The 16,684-nt window shown below is 47.3% G+C and overlaps 2 protein-coding genes across 3 annotated transcripts in view; one reads left to right on the top strand and one right to left on the bottom strand.

The window, feature by feature from the left end:
- The window catches only part of gfra1a (gdnf family receptor alpha 1a), a 55,296-nt gene extending 49,717 nt beyond the window's left edge, over positions 1–5,579 (bottom strand). Inside the window, exons 1-3 of one of the 2 annotated variants that reach the window (XM_076042988.1) lie at positions 4,759–5,579; positions 4,009–4,314; positions 2,974–3,054 (exon numbers count right to left, since the gene is read on the bottom strand). In XM_076042988.1, the coding sequence (XP_075899103.1) occupies positions 2,974–3,054; positions 4,009–4,314; positions 4,759–4,798 (427 nt within the window). In that variant the 5' untranslated portion in view covers positions 4,799–5,579. The remainder of the gene's footprint in view (positions 1–2,973; positions 3,055–4,008; positions 4,315–4,758) is intronic. The other variant, XM_076042989.1, reaches the window with a different exon arrangement.
- A 2,097-nt stretch (positions 5,580–7,676) lies between these two features.
- LOC142899432 (coiled-coil domain-containing protein 172-like) lies at positions 7,677–15,050 on the top strand. The gene is made up of 8 exons (XM_076042990.1): positions 7,677–7,981; positions 8,192–8,277; positions 9,381–9,497; positions 10,052–10,217; positions 10,310–10,411; positions 10,934–11,036; positions 14,156–14,243; positions 14,464–15,050. The coding sequence occupies exons 1-8, from the start codon at positions 7,903–7,905 to the stop codon at positions 14,497–14,499; spliced, it is 777 nt and encodes a 258-aa protein (XP_075899105.1). The 5' UTR covers positions 7,677–7,902; the 3' UTR covers positions 14,500–15,050.
- Positions 15,051–16,684: the final 1,634 nt, after the last annotated feature.

The raw sequence follows: 16,684 nt of genomic DNA, 5'->3' as shown, positions 1-16,684 counted from the left end.
CACTGAGTGACGCTCAGGCGGAGGCGGATGTGCTAAACTTGGAAAACTTCCCTATCCACTGGCGGTCGCGGGAAGGTTTGCACTTCCTCCAAACAGCTGTGTGGCACTGCCAATAAAAAAAAAAACACACAATATTTACAAATTCAAACTTGCAACATAAAGTCGGTTACACAGATAGTTCGGTTGCACGCGTCAGTGCCAGTCGGTTGTGAGTCGTAAGTTGTGAGTTGTGAGCGTGCTCCAACTGTGACTCACCGGACCCGTCGCCGCAGGTGGAACAGCGATGGGCCGCCGGCCGGTGACTGTTTTCAAATAATTAGCCAAATAAACATGCGGCTGTGTGTCGTGCAACCGTTTTACTAATCTGCACTCCAGATGTTATTTTTTGTTGACTTTTATGAAAAAAGAAAAGAACTAACTGCCTCTTTTTTTTCCCCAAAATATTTCTAAAAACCGTGTTTAAAAATGTTGAACGTGAAAACGCCGGTGGCACACACACACACACACACACACACACACACACACACACGGTACTTATATATTTTATTTATAACCAGCACTTGGAGGCCGGGAAGAGACCCCCCACATGTCTGCCTAATGCAATCAGACTGACTGCCGGTGGGCGTTCCTTTTCAGAACAGGTGTTTGGGGCCGAGCGCACAGCGTTTGGGCGTCTGAGCATCTGTGCGCCGCGCGCACGGGTGTCACCGGAGATTAGCCGCTTCACTCGGAGACGCGCCGCCGATGACGGCATTAACGGGATGATGGCGGCTGCCTATTGTTCCTATATAGCCGGGATCAGCCAGCAGCACAGACGTGGGACGCATTTAGAGAGACTTGTGACCTGGGAGCACTTCTGTTTCTGTCTCTGAGTTCCAACTTCACGACTGGCCGAGAGTGTGGCCTTGTTTTTGACAAGTGCAAATATTGAAAAGTATGACATAAAATGTGCAGGTGATGTAGAGGAGTAATAAGAAACTGTACCGCCAGATGAAACATCTCATTGTGTTCTTATATTAGCAGCTCTGCCTTGGATATGAAGTGCTGCGCTAGATCGGACTGGAATTTGCATTAAGTTAAGGGCTAATTTCTCCAGAGAAAACTTTTCATTATGCTTCTGCTTCCAAACAAAAAGGAATAAAAACAAACAAACAGGGTTTTCCCTCCATTTTCTTTTAGATTCTAACGATCTGATGCAGGATCCCCTCCGGCTTTGTGTGTTTTGTGCAGTGACCCTCACTGGTTTTCTTCCAGGCATCTCGACTTTTCAAATGCCACAAAAAAAACAGCAGACAGCAAAGGAAAAGTCTTGCTCTTTACTTCACTTTACTTTAATGGCAAACCCAGACGAAGCTCTGCAGCTCCCTGCACCAAAAAATGTACGCAAGCCACGCTGCAAAAGTACAGAAGTCGCAGCGCTGAAGAGTGAGATTTTAAAGCTGAAAGGTTCCAAATGATAAAAGTGGGGAGGAGAAAAAAAAAAGTCGCCTGTTCTCAGCTTCTAAAAACCCAACACACAACAGAGGGGCTTCTGACTTGTGACGAGTCGAGCAGACAGCAGTCTCTTTGTTACGGAGTGACGGCTGCGGCTGCCCCTCACCTCGCAGAAACGACCAATCAGCAACTCGCCCGTCTCGTCTCTCGCAGATCACAACCGCGACATCTGACCCCCCGGCGACCCCGGGACAGATAAATAACTGGTGGTCTCTGGTCTGTCTTGGTCTGCCTCGAGACCAGACGTCGCAATCAAAGGTCCCACGTCACGCAACAAGTCACTTTACCAGCCTTTCTGGGCGGTGGCATTGTAGCCTCTACTGTCAGAGAGCCCATTGGAAATGAGAACAGCCCGTCCTCAACTCTGGCCGGCTTTCAATCAAGTCCAAGCATAACACGCAGGGTTTTGTAAATCGGGCATTTGTGAAGTCACAAAAAGCACAAATACCCCTCACCGGATAACAGAAGTGGCTACTAGTGTCACGCCACTTCACTGGAGTTCAGGCCGGATAAACCAGATCTGAAATCATGGGAGCTTTAAAAAAATATGCAGTGACGCACTGGAGGTCGCTCTGTTTTATTCTTCTAAAAAAAAAAGAGAGGGAGAAGCAGGAGGCTCTCTAAGAATGTCCAACCTTTATGTGTCACAAAGACTCATCTCTCACCCTATTTCTGTGTTAAAAAAAAAAAAAAAAAAAAAAAAATCATCCTATTGTGATGTAAAAACCACCACAGGAAAACAAAGGCAGAGACGCCTCTCCACGAAACAGGCCGAGTTTGTCCTCTTGCATTGGACACGGCATTCATCAGCCGCACACGGCGTAATGAAGAGCGGCATCTCAAACACAACCAGCAGCAGCAGCGGCAACAGTCCCGACTGTCTGTGGGACCCGCATCGCTGGGCTGCGTAAGAAGGGAATAACATCGCCATCTAGGGGCTCGGGTCGGCATCGCTGCCACCAGCAGCGGTTCTTTGAAGAAGAGAAAAAGGGGGCTGTGATGTTCTTTCTCTGTTCTGAGTTCCTTTCACAGAACAGAACAGAATAGAACAACACACACAGAGAGACACACACCTCCCTTTCTTAACAAGTGTGTTCTTCCCCGGAGCCTCAGCCAATGCAGCGACAGGAACGAGCCGCTCTACGAGCACTGTGAAGCACCGATCCTCTGCTCAACGACACTCAGAACTATATCTCCCCGTGTAGGCTCCCAGGGTCCCAGGGTCCGAGGGTCCCCCGTCCCAGCCAGCATGCAACACCCGCCGGGGTGAGAACAAGTGGAGAGAGAAAAGGCAGAGAGTGTGCAGGAAGAGGGGTCCAGGGGTGTGGGGCGGGGAGGGGGGGTTAAAACACAGATAACCTCCTTTGGAAAGCATGCAACAGCTTCAGGGGTGAACCGACGTCTCTACACAGAGAGGAGAGGAGAGGAGAGGGCCGGGCGGGCCAAAAACAAAAAAAAGGAGGAGCTCCTCAGTCTTACCGATGATGGGAGCCAGCCGGAAGATGTCAGACAGGCGGCTGTTGACGGGCTCGTACGGAGAGTCCTCCAGGAAGTCATTACCTGAGGGCCAGAGGAGGAAGAGGAGCCGATTTATTAGGAGCCAGGAGGAAGGAAGGGGATGGATGGAGGGGCCTTGTTTTGTTTATCATCACTCTTCACCCCCCACCACCATCACCACCACACACACCCCTCCTCACACTGGTCTGCATGTGACAAGGGGTTATTTGGGTCAGTCGATATCTGGCCTGGCACGCAGCCACACGCTTGATTAGGCAGGTTGGTCAGCTGTGTTGCGCAACTGCGAGTCCGCGGCGCTGACAAACGGGACCCGCACGCTGTTTTTTTTTTTTTTTCTTCTTCTTCTGGGGGACTAAAAGTCATCCTCGCCACTCCTCCGTTATGAGATCAACACTTTAAGATGGCACTGCCAGCGCTGAGGGGCTTCACGCTCCATTACCTTCAGGGAAAATGATTTAGGAGGTCAACAAAAAAAAAAAAAAGTGGTTGTGCCTGGCTGGGCACTGCGAGGGGTTTGGAGGGGGGTGAACGGCGGTGTGTGTGTAGGTTTTTTAATGAAAGTTGAGGGACTGTTGCTATACAAATGGGGTGCGCTGTGCTACATTTCAGCCTTTCTGTGGTGGTTTTTAAGGGGTCGTGGAGCTGGAAATGGCTGGGAAGGGGCCGGGGGTGGGGCTGTCTGTGTGGGTGGGTGGAGCCTGTGCAACTCATCTAAACACCCCCGACCCAAAAGCCCACCCACCCCTCCCTCCTCTTTCCAGAAAAGATGGATACAGCTTTATGGGGGAACATCCATTTTACATGCACTATAGCTGCGGGGCAGCAGCAGCAGCAGTCCCACCCAAACAAAGACCCCCTGGGGGGCTTGATGGCCTTTATTATCAACATCCTCAGGACACAGACGTAATATTGTGCCCTCTCTTTTATTGGACATACCCTCAAAAAACAACAACACATCAAACTTATTATATTGAATTGGAAAAGAACCGCGCCGACCTTGTAGTGCCTGGTAGATGCCCCAGTAGATGCGCAGGCAGTTCTTCTCCTTCTTCATGCCCCGCTTGCAGCGGCAGTTGTACAGGGGGCTCTGCTTGAGCGCGTCCATGGCGCTCCGGCACTCGTCCTTGGCCTCCAGGCTGGCCACTATGCTGAAGTTGCTCTCCTTGCCGCCGGCCACGCACTGCCTCAGCGTGCGGTACTTGGAGCTGCACGCCGGCTCCCGCAGGCACTGCTCGGTGGCCCTCACGCAGTCCAGCCGGTTGGGTCCCGCACGCAGGTTCTCCTCGGCCAGAGACAACACGTCTGAGAACAGCAAACAGAAAACCACTTTTCAATTAAGACATTCAGGAACAAAACTCCCTCTCTTTTCTTTCCTTTTTCTTTTTTTTTTTGGAAGTTTAGGGCGCAGTGTGGACGCTGTGGTCTGCACGCTTTACGCACAGTGACCACATCCACCTCGCATTTTAATTCCACACAGTACGAGAATTTGTCGCAATTAAACGCTTGTATCATCGCGCTCCACGGTGATGGACGCGCAGCGAAGTGAAAGCCTGCCTTCCCTTCACGCGCACCCCGAGCTCCAGCCCGGACTCGGTGGCTGTAGGACACTTTTCACACAGCTCGGCGGCCTCTGATCAATAATCCCGGTTAAATCGCGGGCTATTGCGCTTAATAACGTGACAAACATAAGTAGCCGCATGAAAGGCAAAGTGTCATGTCAGTGGTCTCGAGGCGGGTGGAACTTACCCAAAAGAGACAGAAGGACGTACAAAGCCGCGAGGATCATCGTCTCCTTCTGCACGTGAAGCCCCCAAACTCTATGTGGAAAGGAAAACTGCGATCTTAAAAAAAGAAGAGGCGACTTTAGTTTAATTCCCAGGGTACTTCCACTGTGTTAGAATCCATTGAAGAGACGCGGGAGTGCGCGAGCCGCCGGGCAGAACAGATCCAAGCTCGCCTCATGCGAAAGGAGACCAAGAAAAATCACCCTCCAAAACCCCCCCCAAAAAAAAACAATAAAAAAAAATATAATTAAAGAGTGAAAGAATTCGGAGGAAGAGGGGGAGGAGGAAGTGGCTGCGCCTCGTCTCCCACACTTGGCGGTTTACGGTAAGTGAGGAGAAAGGTCGCTTTGCGGGGTTTTTTTTTTCTTCTTCTCCCCTCTCCACCGTTCGCGTGCGTGGACTTCGCACCGCACTATAAATCATCGGCGGGATTAGCAGCAGCAGGAGCAGCGGCGGCGGCGGCGGCAGCGGGTCCACTGTCCTCTCCAACTCTCCAGCCACTGGGACGTGTTTGCGCCTGTGCGTCTGAGCGGAGCGCGCACACAACTGGAGCCGCGCAGCAGCTCCGCTCTGCTCTGCTCTGCTCTGCTCTGCCCTTGCGTGCGTGGCGCGTGCAGCTCGCCAGGAAGGGAGAGGGTGTCCGCGCGCCCCCAGCGCACCTCACCTGCACCTGGAATCAGCGCGTTTACTTTACTCGCGTGCAAATGCCTTAACCTAGTCCCCGTTTATCTTAGGGACGAAACGGGAACTAAGATAAATAAAATAGATACATAAATACATTTTAGGGGCGCGGCGTGAGCGTTAAAGTGCCCTCAGTCACTGATGTGCAGCAGCACCACCGTCACTGCCGAGTCGCGCGCACACATCATTCCTATACCTTGCCTCTCTTATGGTGTTTGTTTGTTATCTAATTTTTGAATAAAACTTTCAGGGAACATTCTCACACGCTGGTGTGTGTGTGTGTGTGTGTGTGTGTGTGTGTGTGTGTGTGTGTGGTCCCCAAAATTTCAGCGTGACCTCACTGACGGGCAGGGGTCAGCGCGAGCGTGACCCCGCGGTATATTTTTACGACGAGATTCACTCCGCCATAATAAACTCTGCTCGCGTTCCCTACGTTCGATTCGCGCGACTCGAAGTTCTACCGACGTGACAGAGCGAATCGACACACTTCGGCTTCACACGCGCAATTGACGCAGCGTGCGCGCGGCGCCTCCCAGTCTGCTTCAACGTTAATCCATTTTCAAAAATGACGACGCAAAAAAAGGGGCGAGGGATTACGTAACATTGGCTGACGAGTGTCGCCGGCGTGACATAATTTACCACCCCTGCAAAATATGTTTTACCACAAATACAAATAATTAAAACAAAAACTCCACTGTGCTTGGAAGTCTGGGAAGGAGATTGGACTGGACACCGTGAGGGTGGCGCCATCTGTCGGATGGTCAGATGAAAGGAAAGGGTCAGAGCCAAAAGAAAAAAGGGAAAAATAACTGTGTACATTTAATGCAGGTAATGTGCCTACTAAATAATATAATTTGTCTGATCAATATCCAGTCAAAACGAGTCACACCTAACAAAAGCCGAGTTCTAATAATAACAGTGATGATGCATGATCACACGGCTTGTAAGTCGTCCCACGTCTCATTGATTGTCTATAAGGTCCTTTCAGAGGCTAATCCACTTGACTGAATTCATGGGACTGTGCCATGTCAACGACACTCCCTCTGCATTATCCTAAAGACCGAGGCCGGATCAATCAAGGATGGAGGCCTCCATCACTGATGATCAACCCCGCCTTCCTTCACAGAGAGAGGAGGGGGGGGGGGAGTGAAAGAGGCAGAGCAGGACAATTATTTTGCAATGAGCTGAAACATCAGATTTTGAATCTTAATGGATGAGAGGACTGACGATCAGGTGCAGTCAGTTTTCAAAACGACTTCCAGTTTAGTTGAGATGACATAACGGCGGCTGGCTCCACAAAAGCGCCACTGCAGGACACACACACACACACACACACACACACACACACACACACAAATGGCAGCCCCCACCCCCGGCGGTGCTAAGCGTCTGCTTACGATTCGATGACTTTGCTGTTTGCTGAATTCCCTACAGGGAGTTCTGGCAGCCGCAGAGGGTGGTCTGGGAGGTGGGGGGTCTCGGCCTTGGTGATTTATGACCAGGCTCGATCAATATATGTTATTAATTTTGCAAATGAACGCCAGAATGATGCAGTCCTCGGCTCGTTTAACATGTCTCTCATTAATGTGTTTCGTGGCACCAGATCAGGAATACTTTTTTTCACCCTCTGTCCTAGCGGTCTTTTTTTTTCCAATCTTTTTTTGGGGGGAGGAGGGCAGTCTGTCCGTCTGTGACAAATGTAAATGCTCCCATGCATTAGCTTTCTGTTAAGTGTAAGCTACATGGTACTTCGGAGAAATTTGGCTTTATTTTATATTCTATTTATTTTATTGTTCCCCTGAAAACATCTGAAAAACGCGAGTGTCTTTATTTGTGACAACATATGCTGGTGATAAATTAGTTTACTGATGAGTTAACGTTGGTTTATTTGTTTCCACTTTGCGAACAGAATTATAGTAAGGTGCATCATCATAAGATGATGCAGAATTCACTATATTGCAGTCAAGTGAATATTGACCCTCCAAAAGCAGTCTTACCAAAACGTCAGTTGCCTGTTTTTCTTATGCTCCATCATATATGCCTGTCAATCTTTGCAAGAGTTGCTAGACAACTGTAGCCTTAAGGCAACAGAGCAGGTAGGCAAGTAGGTTGACTTGTGTTTTAATCATTGTGCTTTTACGTCTACAGACAAACATTCGAGTTAGATCGCTTCTCTTTTGTTCTTCTTTACAATAGTATCTATATTGTATTAGCCATTGCTTTTAAACCGAGACATCTAGAAAAAAAAAAAAGACGTTTCGTCTTAATGACGTCAAACGCACGACCTCCAACCTCCAACTAACTTCGCCGCGATTGGCTCCTGTCGACTTTGCGTCAACTCGTTAGCTAACTGAACTCCTACCTTCGGCAGGTTGCACACTGGCTTCTTCTGTTCAAAATAAGACCAATTAAATAGCAGCCTATAATGAGTTTGGACACGCTTTTTAAACAGATACTCCTAACAGAACAACAATTAAATGAACAGACACAAAGAAATAAAGAAGGTTGGAATGGCTACTTGTCGGCTAACTGAGCTAGCAATAAGAGCGTAAACGGACTATGTATTTATGTACATGGCGAGCTAAACCAAACCCTAACCGTTCAAATGCGACAATAGCGTTAAAATATCACAGTTAGATGAAACGTTGTGACAATCTTCGTTAAATGTGGTATTCTCTTTACGTCTACTATTCTATTTCCCTTATGTAAATCAGTCAAGTTAACCATTTCCAAATGCACCGAGAAGATCAAGAGTATCTCAGAAAAGTGTAAAAACACAAACGAGGAACTTGATAAAAAGGTAAGTCTCCAAAACAAACAAACAAAAAACTTACTGAGTGTTTATGGGTTGTTTTTTGTTTTTTGTCATTTTGCCTGCAATAGACATGGAAATGTCACCACCTTCATTTGGTTAAATCTGAGCAGCCTTTGAAACTGTTTGTGAACAGTTTGCTTCAGTGTTTATTTATGAACAAGGAAGTACGCATATGTAAGAGTTGATGCTTGTAGGATAGCAAGAACACTCACACTCACTCAGGATATAAGCTGCATGTCAGCCAGGGGGAAGGAGGTAAATGGCACCATTAGCTGTGGATTTGTTTTATCTTTATGTGGAAAATGGTGCTGACATGAGCGATGGCAACATACAAGGGGAGGAAGTGTATATTGGCATATTGATAAGCTAATCTGCCTTATGATCGAAAACCCTCAATCAACTCCCCACTTTCATTTCATTGAGAGCACAAATTCCTTGTGTCACCGTGGAATCAATGTGTAATTTCCACCGGATAGCATTAGTGGAGCCTTTCAGCAAGTGTGAGATATGATGCCAGCGGCGGACGCGCTGACCTGTCGGATATTGAAAGTGTCAGTGTTGCAAACTTCCTCCTGCGCTCATCAAAGTGCTCGTCCCATCATAGCAGCAAGCAGCCCCGAGAATCCATCACCGCCTGTTGTGTGTGAGAACAGAACCCGGTTACACTTTGCGTGTTTACGGAGCAGCGTCGTACCAAGTTCTCATGATGTCACACCTTTCAGTTTACGGGAAGCTGTCTTGAGGTGATTGCAGTGTTTTTGGAAACTTGGAAAGCTGCTGGTGCTTGTGCTGTAAACACAGTGTTCACCTCCACTTTCAGTAGAGGCAGCAATAAACTCTGTCGACTCTCTGCATGACACTTTGAATTAAGGGCTGAGAACACAGAAATCGGCACCTTAGGTATCATCCCAAAAGCGTTGTTCATGCTAAGCTTGCTGAGTTAACAAATGTATGTTTTTTTGAACACATTTAATTTTTTTCTGCCATCATTTGTACCAAGAATAACAGGCTCACAGTACTGTGTTCAGGGGCTTGAATGAGCCACTCTTTTGTGTGTCTGTGTGTGTGTGTGTGTGTGTGCGCTCCAGGCTCAGCGGTTGTCTACGATGAGGATGCAGCGTGACGCAATGAAGAAATGTCAGGACCAGATGCTGAAGCAAATTGAAGAGTTGCTCTGCCAGAAGCGCCAACTCAGCGATCGTCTGGTGGGTCGAGGCCTGCAGCAGCGTTTACATCTCATTAGTCCCGTGTAATACAAACACCTGAGGGACCTACTGCGAAGAGATTGGAACTCTGGGTTTTAACTCCTGGCTGTAAAAGGAAAGCCAGGGTTGACGGACCGTGTTGCCTTAAGAGGAGAAGCACGCCGCTAACAAGATAAATAAGAAATTGGCGTGTTGGCCGTGCGAGAATGTCGACGAGCCAGAACTCGTGGGGTTTGTGGGAATGTCTCATCAATCAAACGCAACAGTGTGAAAACCTATAAATCTATTCTTATGTGGAAACCACGAGTTACACAGTGCCAAGTTTAAAAGGAATTGAGGGGAATAGGTCAGAAATGAGAGGGAAATAATTCATTATAAATGAACATTCAAAGAATTTAGGATAAACATTCTGCAAAGTATTTTTTTAGTTGAATAAGGAGCAGCGTTATCTCTTTGCACGGCTGAGTCACTGCCTCAAATCACTGCCGTCTGCAGCGGCAGCAGTGTGAAGGGCTGTAGAGGCATTTTCTCATGATCCTCTTCTTTTATACCAGGCCAAGATAAAGACGGAGGCTAAAGAAGTGGAAAAAGAGTTCCTGGAGGAGATCTCGGGGTTCAACCGTGAGTTCAGCCTCGGGGGCGGCGGGGAGGCGCTGATCCAGAGCAGAAAGCAGAGCGAGACCCTGGAACTGGAGAGGGAGGTGGAGACGCTGCGCAGAGGTGCAGAAACTCTTCTTTTATCTGCAGGAACAGTGAATTCGAATAACTCTGAGAGTCATGCACAGTCTTTCTGTATTTTCCCTACACGGCAGAGATGGAGCTGATGAGCAGCGGCGACCGTCGGCTGAGGTCTGTGCGGGAGGAGAAGAGGAGACTCCAGCTGGAGCTGCAGGGCCTGGACACTGTCCAGACAGGTGAATACCGCAGCTTCATTTTCTGTGACCTAATGCGGTAAAGTGCACGCCGACTACCAGCTGCTTATGAACCTCCCTATCCCACGACTCGTGCACTTTGTTGTTTTATCGATGCCGTGAACTGCAGGCCAATTGTTTCCTGGCTTTTTTTTTTTTAACCCTTTTGCTTTGACAGATAAACAACAGCGGTGGAACCTTTTAATACAAACTCGTGTTGGGACGTGTTCAGAAACAAACGCTGGTAATACGGCGAACGTGAAAGCTTGCATTGTCGCGGATGTGTCGCCACACGTCCTGCCTCGGAGATATGACCTGCGCAACGGGCCTGACAGCTGTTAACGTAAAAAAAAATAAGCGGATGACTTAGTGTTGATGCTGGTTTGAATGCAGCGCCGAGGTGAAGGTGCACAGTTAAATCCACACTCTGTGCGGTCGCGTCAGCCACCCAAGCAAATGCAACAGAGCCTCCTCTGGTTCAGAGGCTGAGTAATTGGGGCTTTGATTTATTGTTCTCGACTGCAGACCTGGAGCAGCAGTTGGCCGGAGCTCAGGCAGCAACAGAAGTGCTGAGAGCGGAACGGCAGTTTGTCAGCCAGAAACCCCAGACTGACAGGACCTGTCTGAAGTGAGTGGCATCGGCCGCCGACGACAGATTTACACTCTCCGGCGCGGGATGCGCACTGACAGTTTGGAATTCCGTCCTGTCGCTCAATAGAACCTGTTTGATTTTGAGTGCCTCTAATAAGCTGTTTATGCCCCATTGAGATGGAACATGTCAGTCACGTGTTTCTTCGCAGGCTTAGTCCTCAGTGCCACCAGTAAACACTCACAAACGTCCCATCTTGGAGTCACTTTAAGGGATTAGTTTTTCATCCTGGACTCAATTTTTGTGTAATTAATCAAAATCTGTGGATCTTAAAGCAAAAGTATGTTAAAGCCCTCTGTTTACATGCTCCTGCTAATATGCTTGAGTTAGACCTTCCGCTTGCTTGTATTGGGACAGACACAAGTTGGTTTCAGAGGGCGGAGCCAACACTTGTGTGGAGGTGTGGTCGCTAACCTGGGGGTAGGTATCAGTGACTCATTCTAGAAATTACAGCAATAGATATGAAAGAGACGGTGATTGTAATTATTATTGAAGAGAATGTTACATAACAAGGGGCCTTTAAGTCAAGCAGCCCCTAGTTTAAGCCGGAGCTGAACAGTCGACAGCCGCATACAGGTGGCGCTCCTCACGGGGGCGGAGCTCAGTCACGTCGTGAGAAGTGCTGAAGAGAGCAGCGTCTCTCTGTGCTGGCTGTCATCCAGAATCCGCAAGTGTAAATAAAAGCACATTAAGGCCATTTGGCTTAATTAAGGCGTCAAACTGCCGAGCGTTTCGTTCATAGGAGAGAGGAGAGGAGCTGAGTACGACTGAGGCTAATGTGATTGCAACAGGAAATGAGTGAGGAGCATCAAAATAAATCACTTTAACACAAAACACTCCCATGCTTAGTCGACTAACATGGGCTGAGTTTCTACACATTGCAATGCAACAGTGTCATTGTGGCAGTATTTGCAATGATGACAAATGAATGATGCCAATTAATAATTTTTTTCAATTTTAAGACGCATTCTGATTTTTAGTCATTAAAAACACTGACCTAATGTGTGTACCCTGTGTCCTTGATACAAAATAATCAGTCAAAAAGAATTGCAACATGATAAGTTATTGCTATTTTTCCTATCTAACCACAAATAATCATATTTCCTAAAAGATAGAGCACGTTCACCTGTATTTTTTTTATATAGCTATAGAATCACTAAATAAGCTTATCCAAGCCTAAAGTGAAGAAAGTGAAGTGAAGAAAAAAAAAAAAAAGAGGCAGCGGTCAGATAAAAATAACACTCAGGTGTCCTTTTATTAGCTGATATCCACCAAACAATAAGGCAATGAAAAGCCAACATGATTTGTAAAGAGCTGCTTAAGGCGTGGCCTCTCATTGCGGCAGGGTGCGCCTCAGGTAGCCAATCCGTCCAATACGATCCGAGAACTTCCTGCGTTGAAACGGGTGCGAGAGTGCCAGTCCGCCCGTGTTTCTGCACAAAGAGGCCTCCTTTATTTAATTAAAGGCTGCGGATCAATAGAGTTCCAGGAAAGGAGGGTCATTGTTATTGCTGATGCCACGACTTTGGGTAATATCTTCCCTGCCGTCTTACGGATGTCCAGTGATTAACAGTCACTCCAGACCTGGAAAAAAATAAAATAAAGAAATACATTTACCGTAACCTAATGAAAGGCACCCAACACATACAAAACTCACAAGTATCAAATCAATAGCGTGACAGGAGCGTTGCCACGTCGGAAGATATCTTTGTCTTTTCATTTCCATTATTGTCCGTCTACTTTCCGCTCGTGCGGTGCCCTCCAACCCACCCGCCCCCTTCAGTTCTCCTGCCTGTGGTCAAACGTGTCTTTGACCCGGGCCAGTTCATCCATCAGCCTCATTAAGCACGCCGGCCCCTTTGTTACGGCTGCTTTATTAGCCCGGGGAAGTGCTGAGGATGTGTCTTTGGCGGAGAGCGAGGGCTCCTCTCAGTCATCCATCCTGCTGCCCACCCATCAATCCTGTCTGCAGCCATGGCACCGTCTCCGCAAAACACACATTTAAACCTCTGCTCATTGATTGGTGGGAATTGAGTGCGTGCGTCAATTTGAACGAGTGCTTGGCTGATTTAAAAAGTGGTCGGCGTTCAGAAGATGGCTGCGTGGGACGGCGGCGCGCATCGTTCACCACCGCGCAGTAAAAACAAAGAGGTTGACGAGTGCAGCAGCTGCGGTTGGGATTAATGGTGTGTGTGTGTGTGTGTGTGTGTGTGTGTGTGTGTGTGTGTGTGTGTGTGTGTGTGTGTGTGTGTGTGTGTGTGTGTGTGTGTGTTCTGATCCATTAGATTTTCTCTATTGATACGTATCAGCTACATATTTTGCAAAGACTCATGTTAGGCTTTGCTACATATCTAAATCACACACACACACACACACAATCAGAACCCTCCCTCCCCCTCTGTTTCTCTCTTCTCTTTCTCTCTCTCTCTCTCTCTCTCTCTCTCACACACACACACACACAGACGCTGTTGGTTTCCAGACTGCGCAAAATACAATTTCTGCTCAGTTGTTTTATTGTTTCATAAACTCCAAATAAAAAGGAGAGGTGGAGGTTTTTCATCTGTTGTGCAGCCCAGAACAGATTTTTCAAACACCTGCCACAGCAGTGAAATTACAGTCAGGGTTTCGAACTCAATGAACCGCAGCCTGATGGTTTCACTTGTAAGAGTACATTTTTCGTCTCTCATGATAGACAGTGCGAAACATTGTAAATATTGTAACGTGAGTATTTGGCATTTTACTCTGAATTAAAATCAATAAACCCTTCGAAGCTTATTGAAGTTCCTAGGTTATTTAAAATTCAATATACTGGCTCACTCAGTCCGCCCTCTAAGACTGCCTCGCTTTTTGTCCTCTTCCAAACATGTTGAAGGTCCAGTGCAACACCAGTTTTAGCTGGAGGCTGTAAACAGAGGGCTAAATATCCTGTTTAATGCACATCTTGACAGTATCTTTGGAGAGTTTGTTTGTAATACAGAGACAATTCAAAGACCAAATAATCAAAATTGGGAAGACTCGACAGACAGCAAAGCGGCTCTTGTTTGTTTGGCTCCCTCTGAAGTCTCTCCTGCCTCGGCCTGCTTTGATTTGTTGGCCAGGCTCAGGGAGGAGCTGGAGAGCTACGACAACGGCGAGCTGGAGCTCCAGAGGGAGACGCTCAACGCCGAATTACACTTCCTGAAATCAGTGAGTGCCCGGCTTTTGTTCCTGTCCCTTCACCATCACGCAGGATTACTGTTGAATTCAAGGACGGTGATGTCATTTCAATGAGACCAAGGTGTGGAACGTTTAGATTTCCTCTCTAAAGGCTTCTGCCGGGGCGGAGAAGAAATGACTTCAAACCTTCTTTCACATTCAGGGCCACGGTGTTGCAGGGTGCCATTCAGCCTCTTCCTTTCTCTTCCAGGAGCTGGACGTCAGCCAGAGAAGGGAACGGCATTAAGGTTGGCCGGACGACAGCGATGGTGGTGATGATGATGCAAATAGTTTTCATTGGTCCTGATTGTCTCCTCAGCTTAAATGCACTTAAATGCATCGTCTGTGAATAGAAGAGTGAGCGGAGGAGGGTGAAGAAGAAAGGAGACAGGAAGGGAGGTTGTAAAGTTTTATTTCATGTTGACCTTCTTCTTTGTTTGTCACCTCTGTTGGTTGACAGAGTGGCTTTAGAAGACGTTTCGGTTCCTCTGGTTCACTGTCAACAGGAGAGTCTGAGCGTCAGATTGTAATGCCGTCTGAAAGATCTCTATATTGTAAAGGGAAGTCAAAATCTGCATCAGCCATCTTCAGTCTCACTGCGCTAATGTTTTGCGATCAAACACTGCCCTCTAGTGTTGACAATGGATATTGCTGCATTAGGAGCAAACTTGCAGCTTGAGTCGTTTGAAAGTAATGCATTTTATAAGTTGATTTAAATTAAATGTTGTCACTTCAAATGTGATTCCCTCGCAACCGACTGGAACTAGTCAAAGAAACTGTGGGATTTGGTCCTGCTGCAGAGACTCGTAGAGTCCTATGTTACGAAGAAAATGCTTCAAGAAAAACCACAGTTGCAGGTGAATTAAATCAACAATTCAAAAGTCCCCTGACCACCCACTCGCCTCAGTGTAGAAGCAGCGGTGTGACATTGCGTCCGACTCGCTGTTCTCTGTAATTGATGATTACACACAGTGTGTGTGAGTCCTGCACCGGCGGGTCACACTGCGGCTCCTCTGCTCCCCGATTAGAGTGCTTCATAATAGAATGATACAGAATGTCAATGGCCACCTAATGAGATCCCCTAATCTTGTTTTTGACTCGCTAACCTTGACGTGCACTCCCTGCGTGCGGGGGTGTTGGCAGAGGTGGAGAGAGAGTGGACACGCGCGGCCTCCACCACCAGGGGGAGTGTCATCCATCACTCACGCAGAGAGCCGCAGTTCTGCAACAGAACACTTAATGCAGACGTAACCGCAGATCTTCTTTAGCTGAAGTTCTGAACCTCTTGACGCTTCAATATACATCCCAAAATTCACACACACACACAATTCTAATCCCTTCAACTTGGCAACACATCTTCAACAAGTTTGGACGAGGTACGACATACCTCAGAGTAATTTCGTTTAAGTTATTTTCATAATTCCCTCTGTTTCCTCCGCACGTGATCCGTCCTTAATTTCAACCTTTGACCTTCTGCCTGTGCCGCAGGAGCTGGCTGCAGAAGTTATACTGGACCGAGGGGAATTACACAGACGCAGAACAGCTGCGGCTGCTGCTTCTGCTTATTTGTCTGAGCGACAGCCACTTTGTTCTGTTCTGTCCGTCTTGTCAAGTGTTTGTGCTTTACTTTGAAGGCAGTACAGACAGAGAAAAACTAAACTCTCGGCTGCTTTCTTTTTTTTATAGCTCCCAATTCAGAGTTCCGAAAGGGCACGAGTTTGTGTTCTTTTAGTACCTGGAGCTGTGAAATTAAAATGTCCAAGATGTTAGAGCCTGAAATGCAGGCTTGTGTGCAGAAAAGGTCAAAGTCCACAGATAAAATAAATAAATAAATATATGTATATTTCTTTTCTAGTCTTGGCAGTAGAAAGGTTGCCACTGACTCATCATACTTTTCTTTGATTGTTACTGAGAACCTGCTGACTTGGCTGAGTGCAGAGTGACTTGGCAGGCCATTAAAAACATAGTAGACCATAAGAGGAGGGCGCTGTCACTCTCTTTTCAAGCCACTGCCTCCAGCTGGAGCGACTGCTTGGCTGCGATGAACTGCGATGTTCCGCTGTCGTGCCAGAGGTGTGAGGAGGAAGCAAAGGGAGTCTGTTGGTGAGTCGATGGGTCAGGGTGAGAATACTGACACTGAAAATAGGAAAAATTATTTGTTTATTTTTGAATAGTTTGACTGACGATGTTAATTAACAGCGACATAATGAGGAAGAGAAACAACGTGGATCTCTTGTCAGCATTGTTGCTTGAATGTGTCTGCACAGTTTAAACCACGGAGTTAATCCTGGAGATACTCTAGACGCGTTAATGGACATACATTGCCACCCAGTGGTCAGATATGACATTGCAACACGTAAAAAAGGAAGTGACAGACATAGTGACAGGACCGCCACTCTCACAGATATCTGTAAGGTATTTTAAAAATAAAC

The sequence above is a fragment of the Nelusetta ayraudi genome, unplaced genomic scaffold, assembly GCF_046127955.1.
Source record: "Nelusetta ayraudi isolate G7.1 ecotype Tasmania unplaced genomic scaffold, CSIRO-AGI_Nayr_v1 ptg000072l, whole genome shotgun sequence".
In the NCBI taxonomy this organism is placed as follows: Eukaryota; Metazoa; Chordata; class Actinopteri; order Tetraodontiformes; family Monacanthidae; genus Nelusetta; species Nelusetta ayraudi.
This window is presented reverse-complemented; position numbering and strand designations above follow the sequence as displayed.

Bases quoted from the DNA above. Each gene is read 5' to 3' on its own strand.
- LOC142899432 (XM_076042990.1), top strand. From the start codon at position 7,903: ATGAGTTTGGACACGCTTTTTAAACAGATACTCCTAACAGAACAACAA. The intron at 8,278-9,380 runs GTAAGTCTCCAA...TGTGCGCTCCAG, and splicing joins ACGAGGAACTTGATAAAAAG to GCTCAGCGGTTGTCTACGAT. The intron at 9,498-10,051 runs GTGGGTCGAGGC...CTTTTATACCAG, and splicing joins GCCAACTCAGCGATCGTCTG to GCCAAGATAAAGACGGAGGC.